General features: G+C 53.5%; 7 protein-coding genes across 7 annotated transcripts; 6 read left to right on the top strand and 1 right to left on the bottom strand.

Annotated features, from left to right (window-relative positions):
• Nucleotides 1-298: 298 nt before the first annotated feature.
• On the top strand, nucleotides 299-3300 carry M409DRAFT_64665 (uncharacterized protein; the record flags this gene model as incomplete). The annotated part of the gene is made up of 2 exons (XM_033816173.1): nucleotides 299-2728; nucleotides 2782-3300. 2 exons carry the CDS (start codon nucleotides 299-301, stop codon nucleotides 3298-3300), a joined length of 2949 nt encoding a protein of 982 aa, XP_033670465.1.
• Nucleotides 3301-4445: 1145 nt separating this feature from the next.
• On the top strand, nucleotides 4446-6466 carry M409DRAFT_52109 (uncharacterized protein; the record flags this gene model as incomplete). Its single annotated transcript, XM_033811993.1, has 6 exons — nucleotides 4446-4839; nucleotides 4889-5198; nucleotides 5327-5364; nucleotides 5399-5621; nucleotides 5674-5751; nucleotides 5800-6466. 6 exons carry the CDS (start codon nucleotides 4446-4448, stop codon nucleotides 6464-6466), a joined length of 1710 nt encoding a protein of 569 aa, XP_033670464.1.
• Nucleotides 6467-6730: 264 nt separating this feature from the next.
• Nucleotides 6731-7495, top strand: M409DRAFT_52108 (uncharacterized protein; the record flags this gene model as incomplete). Its single annotated transcript, XM_033811992.1, has 3 exons — nucleotides 6731-6777; nucleotides 6829-7059; nucleotides 7093-7495. 3 exons carry the CDS (start codon nucleotides 6731-6733, stop codon nucleotides 7493-7495), a joined length of 681 nt encoding a protein of 226 aa, XP_033670463.1.
• Nucleotides 7496-7891: 396 nt separating this feature from the next.
• M409DRAFT_19984 (uncharacterized protein) lies at nucleotides 7892-8654 on the top strand (the record flags this gene model as incomplete). Its single annotated transcript, XM_033805179.1, has 2 exons — nucleotides 7892-7938; nucleotides 8006-8654. The coding sequence occupies 2 exons, from the start codon at nucleotides 7892-7894 to the stop codon at nucleotides 8652-8654; spliced, it is 696 nt and encodes a 231-aa protein (XP_033670462.1).
• A 602-nt stretch (nucleotides 8655-9256) lies between these two features.
• Nucleotides 9257-9762, top strand: M409DRAFT_52106 (uncharacterized protein; the record flags this gene model as incomplete). The annotated part of the gene is made up of 2 exons (XM_033811991.1): nucleotides 9257-9303; nucleotides 9357-9762. The coding sequence occupies 2 exons, from the start codon at nucleotides 9257-9259 to the stop codon at nucleotides 9760-9762; spliced, it is 453 nt and encodes a 150-aa protein (XP_033670461.1).
• A 2096-nt stretch (nucleotides 9763-11858) lies between these two features.
• On the top strand, nucleotides 11859-12634 carry M409DRAFT_19982 (uncharacterized protein; the record flags this gene model as incomplete). Its single annotated transcript, XM_033805178.1, has 3 exons — nucleotides 11859-11908; nucleotides 11965-12070; nucleotides 12140-12634. 3 exons carry the CDS (start codon nucleotides 11859-11861, stop codon nucleotides 12632-12634), a joined length of 651 nt encoding a protein of 216 aa, XP_033670460.1.
• A 154-nt stretch (nucleotides 12635-12788) lies between these two features.
• On the bottom strand, nucleotides 12789-14634 carry M409DRAFT_19981 (uncharacterized protein; the record flags this gene model as incomplete). The annotated part of the gene is made up of 2 exons (XM_033805177.1): nucleotides 12789-14542; nucleotides 14592-14634. 2 exons carry the CDS (start codon nucleotides 14632-14634, stop codon nucleotides 12789-12791), a joined length of 1797 nt encoding a protein of 598 aa, XP_033670459.1.
• Between the last annotated feature and the right edge of the window lie 1154 nt (nucleotides 14635-15788).

The following is a 15788-nucleotide window of genomic DNA, read 5'->3' as shown; positions in this document are numbered from 1 at the left end:
TTTTCGGTTGTGCTAGCGCCCGGCCCGGCAACACCAGTACCAGCAAGCAAGACATCTGGATCCTAGCAACAATCAGCTCCCTGCCACTGCGCCGTGAGTGGATCAAGCTGTCGACACTCAAACCTCACCGCGCCGCCCCTACGCCCTTCACCACCCCTTCACACCACCTGCCCAGTGCGACACCGCTCATTCCTATGCCGCGCTGAGCCCTCGAGAGCTCGCGGAACACCGGAGGACACAAGCCGAGACCGCACCACCACCGACTCCTACACGACACGCTCCTCACATTCACGCGTGCATGGAGGCCAGCACGGCGTCTGCGGCGTCGACATCGACTTCCGCAGCAATCGCAGGTCCTTCGAGCGAAGTCTCGACCCCAGCGGCGTACGACGAGGATGCGCGGCATGGAGGATCCGGTCCGCACTTCGCAATCACCGCCAGCCAGGTCCCCAAGCCCACCGCTAGCATGCCGCCCATAGGTCCGAGCACCAACACGCCGTCGCCGGAGCTCGCTGTCAAAGATATGAAGAGCCTGGCGCCAAGTGGACCGAGCAGCGGGACGCGCTTCCTGGAGGACTGTCATGTCGAGACGGACAGCACCCTGCCGAGTCCGCGGCTGCGTTCGAGTCGGATGTTCAAAGGGAAGGGCAAGGAGGCTGTACCAATTGAGAAAGAGAAGAAGAAGCCGCTACGGTTGTTGGACTTGCCGGTGGATATCCTCAAGGACATCGTGAAGGAGGTTACCCATACCAATGATCTCACGAGCCTGGCGTTGTGCCATAGTGCTCTGCATAGCCTCACGATCCCGCACATCTACTCGCGATTTGACATAGTGTGGCCGGACAGCAGCACTCATGCGGAGCCTAGGAGCGGGGTCGATGCGTTGACATATGGCCTGGCTACGCTGGTCATGGCAGAGGAGATCTTTGGGGAGGCGCCGAATCAGAGGAGGGAGCTTTACAACAGCAATCGCTTCAATGTGGGCGGCATTGGGCAAGCTACGGAGACGACAGTCCGGCGACGACGAGGCAACCACTATGCGCAGTTCACACGGAAGTTCTCGCTTGGAAATGGACCTTCAGATTGGGTGCAAGAGTATCTGATCACGAAAGAGGGCGGCAAAATGCTGGGCACGTTGGTTGCATTGGCTGTGGCACGAATGCGAGCACTCGAGACGTTCATATGGGACATGCCAACGGGCATACTGCGAGATGTGTGGCTTGCACTTTCGTCACTGGGAGATCGTTACGATGGGAAACCGTGTCGACTCGAGAAGGTGTGGGTAAGATGGCATGACAACACATCCGCCGACACCACCAACCCGATACCTCCTCCGCCCCCTCCGATCAACCTATCTGCCGTTCCGCCTCCACCTCTGCAGACGACGAGCTTAAATGCGCCCCTTCCTCAGATTCACCCGGCTGCACTGGATCGGGTCGAGCATCCTTCATTTTCCGTCCTACCTGCGCTAAAGAGCCTCAGCGTACTCGACATCGATGAATTAGCCTACTTAGACGAGATGGCCGTTCTCATTGGAAAGTCGATCGACAAGCTGCGAGAGCTTCGAGTTGGTATCGCTAGGCACGCAGCGACGAGGGATTGGGTGACTGTCTGGGAAGGCGAGACTCTGCAGCAGGTCGATCCAGATTACCCAACTGCAGGATCTCTCACAATCGGTGAGAAGAGGCTTGGTGGTGTGCTGGGCACCTTGACTGGCTTCGTCTGCGACATGCGAAAGCCAAGGATAGTGCTTCCGGAGCGCATACGACATAGAAGGCACTCGAGCAGAGCCACAGCGACGAGCCCGCCTGCCGAGATGCCCGCACCATCGGAGAATGCACAGCCATTGGAACGTCCACCGCTCGTCTCCAGCGGCCTCACAAGTCTGAGAGATGTGATGGCTGAGCTACCTGCGGATGAGCCAGAATCAAGCCTTGCGTTCCCTCCTTCATCACCAGTGACTGGAGAGGCGGTCTTGAGTGACGGGCCCTTGCCTATCGATAGTGTGGATGCTGTGGTAGCAAGCGTGTTGCCTGAGGTCCTAGTGGAGGAACAGCCTCTCGACGAGAAAGTTGTGCCTGTGGACTTCCTAGCTGACGAGCCACACAGACTGGAGAAAAAGCTTACGCTTGAGAGCCTGGAGCTTGAGCGTGTACCAATCTCAGTCCCTGTACTGCAGAAGGGCATCGACTGGACTCGACTGACCTCTCTCACGTTACTGCACTGCCCTAATCACGAACAGCTCTGGAAGACTTTGCGAAGGACATTTGCACCCACAGCCAAATCACCTACTTACCCAACTCCGCGCCGTCTGCCCACGAACGCTTCGAAGAAGAGCCTCAAAGCCGCACTGTCCTCGAGTGATGTGGAACTGGAGTATCCCCTCAACTTGAAGAAAGTCCACACAAACACTGTCTCGCCCGCTTTGATATCCTTCTTGAAGGAGACGTTACCACCAAACAGTCTGGAGGTGCTCTTCCTCCAGGAAGCCCGCAGCTACTCTTCCTCCGTTACCGTGGAAGCCATATTCAAGGGCCCACTGCGGCGGCATCGAAATAGCCTGAAAAAGATCCTGATCGATAGCTCTGAAAAGGGCTCTGATGGACTGCCAACCAACTCGAGCCGCTGGCGCCGCTGGATGCTTTCTAGAGAGATTCTGACATTCATCTGCAGTGGAAAGATGCCCGCTCTGAAGGAGTTGGGCTGCGCCTTGGACTACAGAGATTGGGTAAGTCGAAGACACGTCTTGCATTCGCCGGTGATACTGACTTTCTGTGACAGCATTTCTTCCTTCAGCATATCCCTTCGATACCGCATCTGCGCTCCTTGTACCTCCCGTTCTTGGCCGATCATGTCTCAGGGCCCAATGTCGACCCTCGTGAGCTCGCGCTTCAGATTGTCGACATCGTTGCTCTGCGGCCTGAGGTCGAGCTGTGCTACATGGGCATCGCGAACAAATGCTTCGAAATTCTGGAGAACCGTTCTGACGACAACCGCAACGAGTCTCATTTGGGTGTCCTTCCTGGCGGCCACAACCCTGCAGACGTAGCAGGATCCGATGATGGCGAAGATGACGATGGCGAGGACGATGATGTGGACGATGTCGATGATGAGAATGACGAAGAATATGAAGAAGACGACACAGAGAGCGAAGACGATGTCGACCTGGACGACGAAGATTCCGATGACGAAGGCACGGACGCCTCGAGGAGCAAAGCAGCGGCCAGGCTGCGTCTAAGGGAGATCTTGTTCTATGATGATAAGGTTGCGGTTTTCAAGGCGAGGCATGGCAGGCTGTAGATGATTTGCGCCTGTCTTCAACCACAGGGCGGCTTGCTCTGCACGATTCTGGATAATGGGATGGGACGAGGGATATGCATATGAACATTATCATATGGGGCTTCAATGGCGTTCGGTTCAAATCAGGAGGAGTGAGGAATGGGAAACGGAGAATGGCAAAAAGGACGGATGGATGATATCCCGCACTGGTCTCCCTAGTGAACTTCTTGGGCTGGATGAGGCAAGGTGCACGGTTATGGCTCTGCGATGATCTTTGACATTGATCTTGGAATGATGCATGGCGGAATTATGGCCTGCGTCGGACGTATAGCGAATGTAGACAATGTCGTGAATGAAGTGCGTCTTGAAGATTGGTCGCCTTTCCTGGCTGGCACTGATATCTACTTTCTCTTCAACTGGACCCGGACGGCCTTCAATCACTACATAGTGGTCACGAGGAGATGGAAGACAAGCTGAAACAAGCCCCTCTAAGCTTTCACTTTCACCTCCACCTCCACCTTCGGCAGGATTGAAGGAACTAGCCTGGACAAGGGTAGTGCGGCTCAGCAACGACAGACATGACTTCAGCATTTCCTCGAACCCGGTCGCACACACGTTGCAGGTTGCATCGTAACGCGGGGTTGTTGGAGACGATGTGCTACGGATGCTAGACCAACACGCCGTCGATCCTGGGGAACATCCTCGATCGAAGATGAAACTGCTTTCAGAATTATGCTTTTCTTCGCAGAGAGAGCTGCGTAAGCTCCTCGATGAGCACATGGCATTTCTGGTGTGTGCAGTGGTGGTGCGTTCGAACCTCCACTTCGGTAAGAAGCAAGCAAGCAAGCAAATGCACATCGTCGCAGGAGTGTGCTGCAAGTACATATCACTGGCCCACCGTTCTTCAACAGAAAGGTTCTTCCCTGGAGTGAGCTGCTGCCGCTGGGATCGCGTGAACATTTGGGACGTGTTTCATTCGCTTTGCGAGGACGAGTGGTTTTTAAGCAGACGGCACGAGTGATATTTGTTTGAAAAAGTGTGAGGGACGCGTAAGGCGAGGTCACACAAACCTACCACCATTTGGAGGAAGGAGAGTGATATTGAGCTTGAGAAAGAGACTTCAGAGTGGAAAGGCTCTACGACCTCGAGAGAAACAACCATCCAACATGGCCGCACAACCCTCCCCAACAACCTCCGCCCAAGACATCCAGACCATCGCCGTCCTGTCCCTCTCAGGCACAACCGTCACAGCAACAGTCCCCCCAAGCACCTCCGGCGTCGCCGTCGTCGACGGAACGACAATCTCCTTCCGCCACGAAGGCATCACGCTCAGCGACGGCGAAGTCTTCTCCCTCGGATTCGATGGCCTTGTCGCAAGCACGACGACCGCGAGCTATGAATACGTAAGCGTTCCCGCCTCGCAGAGTGTCAAATATGATTCGACGAGGCATCCGACGGGCACGTCAGTTGTGGTGACGGATAGTCAAGATGTGACTTCGACCTTACCGCCGGATACGCCTTTGTTACCTACCAGTTCAACTGGCATGACGAGCAGCCCAGGTGAGTTGTGATGTACAGAATCTGCCGCTGACCAGTAGCGGCTTCGCAGGTGTCCACGACGCTGATGACGGGTTCGGCGACAGCTTCGTCTACCTCTTCTGGATCTATGACTTCTACCAGCAGTGGCTCCGAGAGCATGACCACCAGCATGAGTACGTCCGAGAGCAGTACTTCTGGCGCTCAAGTTGGAGCGGGGAATACCAACGCGGCGCCTTTGACGACGAACGGTGGGAGTGGAGCGCCGGTGCAGGCGTCGAATGTTGGGTTTGGGGGATTGTTTGTTGCGGGGTTGGGGTTGTTGGTTACGTTTGGGGCGATGGTTGGGTTGTGAGGTGGGAAAAGGGGGAGGAGGGGATAGTGTAGGTGTATTGATGTTTGCCGGCTGGTTGACGAAGATCGAAGCGCCGAGTAGTATGGGATGAAAAAGGAGGACAGATTGCTAATGTAGGTGTATTGATGTTTTACGGCTGACTGACGATGGTTGGAGCGCAGACTTCCTTTCGCCTTCATGTGATGAGGCGGTAAGTGAGTGGACTTCTGCAGAAGCTGATCAGAATAGGCTTCGTTCTTCAAACGCTCGTCGAATATCTCTCAGCTTTTCGACTTTCTCACCCGAACATCATGGCGGATATGTGCAGTTTCAGCAGCTCCAGTATTTTCGAAGAATTGGAGAGCAGCGACCGACAAAGCAGCATCACATCTAGGAGATCGTCTATGGCAGAGCAACATGGAGGAGTTCCTGTTCCACAAGATCCATGCCCTTCACGTTCCAAGCCGCTCGAGTAAGTCATGGGCCACGTTCAAGGTGGTTTTCTTAGCTAACATATCCTTCAGCAGGCCCACGATGGCAGAATCCCAGCCTTCCACCCCAAGAGCCCTGGATCCAAGAGCTCCGTGCTTCGAGGCGACCAAGTACGTTGTTGAACATCCCCTATTGATCTATACCTGACTTTTCAGTAGCTTCACAAACGACACCCGCTTGGTGCGCTTCACCATCGGCCACGTCAAAGCCGCGTTCATGGTGCACGCTCGGTTCCTCTCCAAGTCCTCCATGCTCGTCAAGCAGCACCTGGGCCGCACCCGAAAAGATCTCTCCGTCGTGGCTATGCCGAGACTCATCAACGTCTCACCGCCGACATTCAACATCTACGTCAACTGGCTCTACTCAGGACGCCTCTATTGTCTCGAAGAGAACGACCATGAAGATGAAGACGGTGGCGTTCAGCTCAACCCCTCAAGTCCACACTACTCCTCCGCTGAAGACCCGCAATTCATCCTCCTCGCGCGCCTCTACGCCCTCCGCGTCCGCCTCCGAGACGCACACTTCCAAAACACCATCCTCTCCGCGATTCTCGCCAAAGTCGAAGACCCCGCCACGAGAAGCCTCCCGGGAAGCACCGCCATCGATATCTTCTTCGAGAAGTGCGGGAAGGGGTCGGAGGGGATGCTGGGGAGAGAGTTGATGGTGAAGGTTTGGGTGAGGTATGCGGGGGTTGTGGAGCATTTTGGGGTTGGAAATAGGGGGTTTTTGGAGGGGGAGGTTGGGGAGTTGATGAGGGGGAGGAAGGAGGGGGAGGAGGGGAGGGAGGCGGGGTTGGATAGGGGGAGGTTTTGTTTGCGTGTGTAGGAGAGGCAGGGGGCTGGGAGAAGGCGAGTGGGAGGGACTTTAGATGGGTGGAGTGGAGCTTTAGAGTTGACTTGGTGAGCAAGTGAGTATCAAGTTCAAGGTGATGAAGCAAGTGAATCTCGGTGGATAGTTCGGCAGAGGCGCTTCGTGCACGGGCCTTTCTTTCACATGACGGTCCGGAAAGTTCTACTAAACAAACAGGTCCGCTTCAAAGCGACAAACACCACCAAAAGGAAAACACATTCACAATTAAAACACGACAACATGGCGAAGGCAAAGGAACACCATGCTATCGACAACAAAGCCACCACGTAAGTATACTTTGCAAGGCTCAGGTGGCCACTCTGGCTGATATCACGAAGTCTGCGACGCACAGATCTGATCGTCAGGGTCGGCTCAGCCCAACGACGCTTCACCATTCCAAGGAGCTGCCTCGAAAACGCCTCCAACCTCCTCGCAACAGCCGACGAGACCGACTTATGCACGGGTGAAGTCGAAGAACTGAAGGCCGTCTTTGTCTCCAATTTTCGTGTCTACGTCGACTGGCTTCGCGGCGGCGACAGCCTCAAGCTTGACACCGTCCTGGGAACAGAGTAAGAGGACCTGTTCCGTATCTACCTCTCCAGCGAACCGCTTCGCGACACCAAATTCCGCGACGCAATCTTGGACGCCATCATCGAGAAATTCAACACGACCACCGACAATACGCTGTATGCGTTCCTCCCTGACTCAGATGCTGTTACAATCATCTATTTGGAGGGTAAGGAGGCGCTCTTCCTCCGCAAGCTCATCGTTTGCATGTATGTGAAGCGTGCGGAGCAGAAACGCATGAGGATGGGGTCGTTCCCGACTGAGTTTCTGATGGATTTCATTGATGGCATGCTTGGCGATGGAGACAAGACGGAAAAGATTGGCGAGGAGGAAGCGGCGGAGCTCAAGGCTATGCAGAATCAGATGACCACGGACCTGCCGCCCCCACCCACGAGGAAACGCAAGCGTGCTGGCCAGTCTGGAGGGTCGGAGGATTGAAGGACGATACGGCAAAAAGAAATGAAGCTTCAATTGCTGCAAAGTCTGAGCCTAGAGAGGCTTTGGGTTAGAGACGGTTTCGATATGAGATGCAGGCTCAGGAAGGCGAGAGCAAGACAATACAGAGCGGCTTCCTGAGTATGAGTCTGTGTCTTCAAGCAGCTTCATAAGCGGGACCTCTTCTATAGACAGCCATCTCCAAGGGGCTTTTAGTTTAGTTCTTCGAGGCCGTTGAATGGCATATAGTAGGTATTGGTCAGTATTTTGTCACATGCGAGCCAAGGCCCATGAGTCGCTAGCGCCGAACCTTATGGTCGCGCCTTCCTTCCTATCTTCCTGCCGACACAAAATTGAACCGCAGCTTCGAACTTCGCTCAACACTCAAGAATCACAACAATGTCTCAAATGGGCTTGCATCGCAGCGCTCTCGACGGCATGATCGAGTGAGTGGCCCTTACATGCCGCCGCTATCCATTGCAATGAACAGGAAAGCTGACATCTACGCAATAGATTCCAGACCTTGGGCGTTGTCAAGATTCGACTATCTACCTCAAATCGCACTGAATTCTTGGTCCACCGTAGCGTGATCTGTCGCTCCTCTGAAGTGCTGAGGAAGACGTTCAGTACGAGCCATGAGCACAAAGCAGCAACTACTCTCACCGACATCGCACCGTTTGACGTCAAAGTTTACCTTAACTGGCTCTACACTGGGGTCTTACACACGAAGTGCGAGGAAGCGAATATAGGCACAGCGGCGGACAACGAATACGAGTCTCTGGTGGATGGATATCTGCTAGGTATCAAGCTCGAGGACCGCAAATATTGCAATACCACCATCAGCGCCATGTTGGACAAAGCAGAGCAATGCAGCGGCAAAGATATTGAGGTGCTGCCGAAGACCAGATGCGTCAATAAGGCAGACGTGACCAACGGACGTTTCGATGACGGTTGGCGGCTGCAAGATGTGCTCGTGGAGATCTTCGCACGAAGCGGTAACCTGGCAACGCTCTGGGACGCTTTAGAAGATAAAGCCCTGAGCCACAGGTTCTTCCAAAAGCTTGTGTCCACGCTCGTGGAGGTCTGCAACTTCCATGAGCACGAAGGTGATGAGAAGTGCAGCGCGCAAGAGCCATCGAGGAAGCGGCGGCGAGAGGAGTAAACAAGGGAGACACGAGGAGATGGGCAATGTGAAGGCTGATGTGGTTCCAGCTGGCCCTGCGATGATACTGTCTCCTGTATGGTCACCAGCGTATGGGAAGTAGCGATGGCTCCAAGATTGAACGCAAGCCTGCAGGTCTTGATAGCTACTACAAATGACAATGAGAGAAAAACCTCGAGACCAGTGGGCGTGATTTCCCACTATCGTTCACATGAGCACCGCATCGGCAATCCTCAGACGACCTGCCCAAATCGTGTTCTCATCTTCTATGGCAATCTCCTCAGAAAACGCAAGTTATTCTCGTGGCACTGCGCAAGATATTAATCCTCATCCTCTGTCACATGCTTGCCAAGACCGGAAAACCTGCTAGCGCCAAATCTTGGAGTGAGGATGTTTCATGAGCTACTGTCACTCTAACAGACCACATCAAATCACAAGACAATAGGAGGTGTCTGTGTGTGCTTCTATAAAGTGGTCATTCCTAGACTCGTGCTTGCATCCAACGACACACAACAATCAAAAAGCGGTCGATATTCGTCATACTCTTTGGATATAAAACCCACAAAGCATTCATTCAAGCATCATATCAGCCACCATATGCTATGGCTGGAGACATCGTGGTGCGTGGCGAGTACAACGACATATTTGAGTACGCATGCACCATGAGCAAGTAAAACCTACAGGCTAATGACACCGTGGCAGATTCTCATACTCCAATGTCGTCAAGATCACAGTCGGACTCTACATTCCATGCGAACTCGCCGTCGATCGAAAGCTCATCTGCGACTCTTCGGGCCTTATCAAAGAAGCTCTTAGTGACGTGACCTGCCGAGAGGTCAAACTCGATAAGGTAGAACTCATGGACTTCAAGATCTACCTCAACTGGCTGTACACCGACATCTTGGGAACAAAGTACGCCAGGATGCAGGAGGAGTTCAAGTTATTGGCCGAGCTGTATTTCCTGGGTCTCAAGATCAAGGACGTCAGATTCCAAAACAACATCATCACCGCAATGGTCGACAAGAGCCAGGAACATCTCTACGAGGATTTGCCTGGCATCGAGTGTATCAAGTTGGCGTACGAGGGCTATCACGACACTTCAGCTTGAGGTGCAAAACCGCTGCAGAAGATGCTTGTGGAGATGTATGCACGCAGTCGGGACGCCAGCAAGTTCGACAGGATCAAGAAATCCGCACCGGCGGCATTTGTGATTGACCTGTGCACAAGACTCATGAGGTTGCGTCCGGAGGAAGCCAAGTCGTTCGATGAGATTCAGGCCTCTGATTTCCACGAGAATCCCAGACCATCAGGCTATGCTGCTGCTTCGGATTCTCACAAGCGTGTCAGCACGGAAGGCGGTGGAAGTGAAGAACCAGCGAGCAAGCGGCTTCGCGAAGATCATCTTCTGAAGATGACTAGGTGTGATCTGAAGCGGAGCGGACTGTCGTTTTCCTAGTTTCTGCTGTGTTTCTAGTGACCTAAATTTGTCGAGCACAAATACGACCTGAGACTCACCCACTGGCGAACTCTTTTCTCGTTCCTTTCCACAATCCTGTTCTTTGATTATTCGTCCGTAAGCTTCCCGCAATCCTAGCCCCCACGTTGTTTCAAATATTTGACCCAGATTTCCCTCCAGAGAAAAGGCAATCAGTGGTACTTCACAAGATCACGGATCTTCGTCTTTGTCACATGCTTGCTAAGACCACTAGCGTGAAGCTTCGAATCTCGTGCTATCTTCTTTACTTTAAGAAGCCATGTTCACATGAAGAAGAGGATTTTAAACATTTTTCTGTTGTGGTCTTCACTCAAACTTCCTTTCAACAACAATTTATTTAACTTGAGACTCATCAAGAAATCAGATCTCGTCGTTCAAAGCGTCGACACCGGTACTTTCTGGGCCCGCTCAGGGATGGCTGAAAGAAGGCCAGCATCCACGGTGCTCCGTGCACCACTCTCAAGGACCATCGCGTGAGTATCTTCGGACAGATCCCATGAGTTAGCGAGCAAGCGCTGACATAATTCTCCCAGATCGATGTCCAACAACATCGTCAAGGTCAAGATACAAGGACGCTATCTCCAAGACTTCTCCATCCACCGCCAGCCTCTTTGCTGTACTTCAGAATTAATGCAAGACCAACTGTCATCCCTGAAAGTCAAAGAAATGACTATCAGTGACGTTAACCCTCACGACTTTGCCCTCTACGCGAATTGGCTATATAGTGGCCTTGTGTGCACGAAAGTCAGCAATGAGAACCATTACGACGATGAAGAATATCTATCGCTTATCCAAGGGTATTTCTTGGGTATCAAAGTCAAGGTCAGCACCTACCGCAACAATATCATCTCTGCTCTGTTCGACAAAGCGCAAGATAACCGACTTGGAAAACTGCCAACTTACCAGCCACTCAATGTAGCCTTCGCGGCCACTCATAGAGCAACGGCATGATCTTCTGCCATTGCGAAATGCCCTGGTCGAGATATTCGCGCACGAGTCGAATTCGGAGAAGGTGGAAAAGGTGATCGGGCACAAAATGCTGGACCAAGACTTCGTGCGAGATGTCTTTCGCAGACTTCTGGAGATTCGGAACATACCAGACCTAAGAGCATGCGACTTCCACCAACATGATGATGGGAAGGACTGCGAGGAGCCAGCCAGGAAGCGGAGTCGGCAGGAGTGATTTGCAAAGCGATGGTGGGAAAGCGAGGGTTGACAAGTACATTGAAGCGGATGGTAGTGCCATCACCAAAAGTCTTGCATTGTTTTGTACAATAAAATTCATCAGCGACACATATCCTCGTACTAATCCACAAACTCTTCTGCCCGTTCTCCACCCTCCTCTCCCTTGGCTACTTCTCTATACTCTCCTCGTGATCCGAGTTTCAAAGATGTCTTAGAGAACGTACCGAACCACCTTCTGCGCACAAAGGATTTCAATGGCAGGTAAAACACAAGATCTTGGTTTTTATCCTCTGTCACATGCTCGCCAAGACCGAATCTGACGCTAGCGTGAAACCCTACAATCGATGTTTCACATGAAGCTTCCAACTTCACTCGGCCACGACAGTGAAGTTAGCTCAAAGCAAATGCACCTCTCCTATCTTTTCTCCTGCTCAAACGAAGACTTGCGTTCTTGCGATTCATTCAAGACACATCAAAAATAGCTGACTCACATACCATCATCGCCAATTCTCGCAATCAGCAGCATGGCAGCGGCCAAAGCAGTACCTACAGGGCTATATGCCGACAACATCTCGTAAGTCGATCCAAGCGAACACTTCCATGAATCAAAAGCTGACAGCAAGATCAAAGCATCGCATCCTCCGACCTCGTCAAGATCCACGTCGGCGGCGCCTCGCCCGACGAAGTCTCCGTCCACCGCGACGTCATCTGCAGCACCTCCGAATTCCTCAAGAATGTTTTCGCGTCCGCCGAGACGACCGAGACCCACCTCCACCACATCAGCCAGATGCTCTTCAAGATCTAGGTCAACTGGCTGTACACGGGCATCGTCCGCGTCGTCGAGGGCCAGCTGGGAAGTGCTAAAGAGTACACGCTGCTTGGGCAGCTGTACCTGATAGGAACCACGTTGAAGGACGCGAAGTTCAGGAACGCCATCGTCAGCGTGCTGCTCAGATCCGCCCGGGAGCCGAAGTCCGGAAGTGCGAAGTGTCTGCCCAACCATAGTTGTATCAATTCGGCGTACAATCCAGCCTACCTCGCCGCAGGGTTGGACCAGAGAGCGCTTCAGAGAGCGCTCGTGGAGATCTATGCCAGCGAGGAGGACTCTGCGTACCTGCTGGCGGTCAAGGATAAGGTGGAACGCAACTTCTTGAGCGATCTTAGTATGAGGTTGATGGAGATGCGGCTGGCGAAGCACAAGAATATGTTTGAGGTGAGGGACTGCGCGTTCCATGAGCACAAGCCGAAAGAGAAGTGTGAAGTACAACAACCGGCCAAAAATAGACGCCGGGAGCAGTGAGCGACGACCAAAACGAATGAGAGAGAAGCGCGGACCATGGGCGAGATTTCAGAAAGAATGCTGCGACCAAAATCTGTCTGTAGACTCATCAGAGTCTGAGGACTAGTCCCCAACAGAAGAAGGGCTTGAAAGTGGCAACACAATCCCCACTCACCTACAAACTCTTCTCCTTGCCGGCCCTCCTCTTCGCCAACCACTCCGCCACCAACCCCCTATAATCCTCATGCTCATAAGGCTCAAACGTCTCCCTCCACCAACTCCCCTTCCTCCGTCCCTCCAGCCCCAAATCCCCCAACAAAACATCATTCCACGGCACCGCATCCCACATGAAGTCCGGAAACCTCTGACCCCAGCCATACGTATGCCTCCGCGTGCTCCAGCGCACCATGAGCGACGTTTCGTAGTAGGTCTGGTCGCGCAGGTGGTGCTGCGGGTCGATGGTGAGGAGGTCGTGGAAGTAGGCGTAGATCCAGAGGCCGGTGAGTTCGGCTTTGAGGCTGTGGGAGATGTTGACGCCGAAGCCGACGAAGGCGAGGGTGCGGTCGCCGCGGGCGGAGAGGCTGGGTGGGGCGATGGTGCGGTAGAGCCGGAGGGGGGAGTAGTCGGGTTGTTTTTCGAGGTCGTGGGTCGTCGGGGCGGCGTAGGGGTTGGCTTTGGCGGTTTCGTTTTGGTTTGGAGGGACGGGCCGCGTGGCGAGGTAGGGGAAGGAAGTCATGATGTGGTTGTCGGCTTTGGTGTCCCATTCGTTCCAGAAGGATTTTTGGGAGGGCGTGAGGTCGGCGCTGGGGACGCCGATGTCTGAGTGGAGGTGGGTATCTTTGAATTTGAGGGTGGGTTGCCATTGCCAGCCGGTGCTTGCGACCAGGGCGTCCGAGGGGAGGATGGTGCCGTCTGCAAGGTGGACGGTGTGGTCGGAAAGGTGAGAGACATCCTCGCGGTACACTTTGACCTGGCCTGATCTTACGAAATCCAGAACATCGGTGGGATAGTTGAACACGGCAAAGCTAGAGGCGATGTCGAAGAAGCCGCAGTCAGGCCACAACCCTTTCAGACTCGGATGGTTCGTGAGCCCAGATTGCGTCAACATGTCGTGGCCCATGTTGTCCCAGAATCCCGACATGATCTTTCGACCCAGCCAGGTTCGTTGCAAGAACCCCCTCCACCATCCACTTCCATCCAGCACCCAGGGGAATGGGCTGAACCATTGCACGAATCGTGTGGTGACCAGGCGCTCAGCCCATACTTCTCCCAGAATGGGTAACTTGGCATAGATGTTGGCGATCCAGGTCGGTCCATGTCCTGATTTTCGAATTACCCAATCGATCTGCTTTCCAGCAGAGGCGAATGTATAGACTGTATCCCAAGCAAACTTGGAACCTCCGTACACCGTTACTCGCTCGACCTTAGGATCTTTTGCTATGGCAGGTGCCTCTCGAGCCAGGGCACCGGCGTGTAAGACAGGCGCATTGTACGTGTCGTCGCCCTTGAGACGCATGTTCTGCGCTCGCGAAGTGATCCCAGTCCCAACGATCAACTTGGCAGTCGTGAGGAAGTACTCCTCACCCTTCGTCTTCACGAGCAGTTTCCAACCCTCCTCCGTCTTCTCGGCTTCTAAAGCAGTGGTCTGGTACCTCACCCTCTGTGCCAGATCAAACTTCTCCGCGTACTGCACGAAGTACTGATGTAGCGATTCACCAGGGATGTGCTCACCAGGTCGAGCGCCGAGATCGTCTGGGAAGGGATAGTCCGGGAGCTGTAGTGCTGGAAAGAGGTTGTTGGTCCGCAGGCCAGGGTAGACGTTCTCCTTGCACCATACGCCGCCAATGGTCTTGTTGGAGTCGACGATGAGGAGGTTCGTTTGTGGCGCACATTGCATGTACGCCTTTGCGGCACCGAGACTTGCAATGCCTGAGTGATCGTCAGTGAGAAGGCAAGGATGGAGGATCGTCAGACGTACCTGCTCCAACGACCACGACGTCAAAGTGTTCTGGTTTGGCCATGATGGCTCAACACCAGTCGGGTTGCGTCGTTTTCGAAAAGACACAGAGCAAGACTCGGTTTTCCAGGTCAGTAGGAAAGGTGACTTAAGCAACAATCTCCCAAGCAAGAATACGCTGGTCGTCTCTCCGACCTTCGCACCCAACAAAATCCCACGAAAACAGCTCACCACCTGCAACAGCCGTTCCTTATATACATTACCTAGCGATGAGCATTGCGCGGCAGCAGCAGCAACGATAAGACCTAACCCCCAAACCGTGCATCACCTTTCCAGGGCCCAGACATACTTTTACTCTCGCAAGATCCTCCTCCAATGTTGGCGCTACACAAGCCTAACCCCGTACTGCGTTTCCGCCCCATAGGGTCTTGGGCTGACTGTGTACAGTAAGGTCTCATCAGGCTGACCCGCCGACCTGGGCACTGGGCACTGCACTTCGCTTGTGGATTCTCATGTCGCGTGTAGGGCCAGGTTTAGCGAACTCATTACATGTACATGTCTTCTTACTCACCGTCAGACCGTAGGTAACGAACCGCCAATGGTTCTGCCCAGGAAACTCTTCAGAGACGAAAGACCTGTCCTGTCGAGCCCTTGAAGGCAGCATTCCCATCCTATCTTGAGCAGAAAGGGATCCAAAATCCCCCAAACTCTCCCGGACACACCGACACCGACACCGACAACAAGGATCTCCCCCAGGAAACCGCACCCCATGTTATCCTGATCCTGATGGCCACGCAGACTCAATAGTTAGTAAGTAGTCAGCAGCTGACATTCCCACTCGTCTATCTCGCCTAAAAGAGCAGACGAAAATGCAGTGCATGTCATCCATTCAGCTCTCTCATTCTCCCAAGCTTTCGCTTACGCGTTCGCCGATAAAATCCATCGCGCATTCGAAAGATTAGGTCATGGGAGTCGAATTGCTCGTTCGGGATTAGAAGAATGATGGGCCGTACTACTAGGGCTGTGAGCCGCGCGCATCCTGAATTCTTTGGGGGCATAGGGTACGATGGTATTCGTTGTGGTGTTCTTTCAGCCGCAATGCTGTAGCACGGAAGGAGGAGAGGAAGGAAATAGAAACCTTTCCTTAGCTCCATCGTCAAAAACCTGGATGCTGGCCATCACGTTCACGCGGGTTCTCCGAAGACATTGAACTCAACT

Source organism: Zasmidium cellare (genome assembly GCF_010093935.1).
Source record: "Zasmidium cellare ATCC 36951 unplaced genomic scaffold M409scaffold_9, whole genome shotgun sequence".
Lineage (NCBI taxonomy): Eukaryota > Fungi > Ascomycota > Dothideomycetes > Mycosphaerellales > Mycosphaerellaceae > Zasmidium > Zasmidium cellare.
The sequence above is the reverse complement of the archived record's forward strand: the minus strand, read 5'-3'. Positions and strand labels throughout refer to the sequence as shown.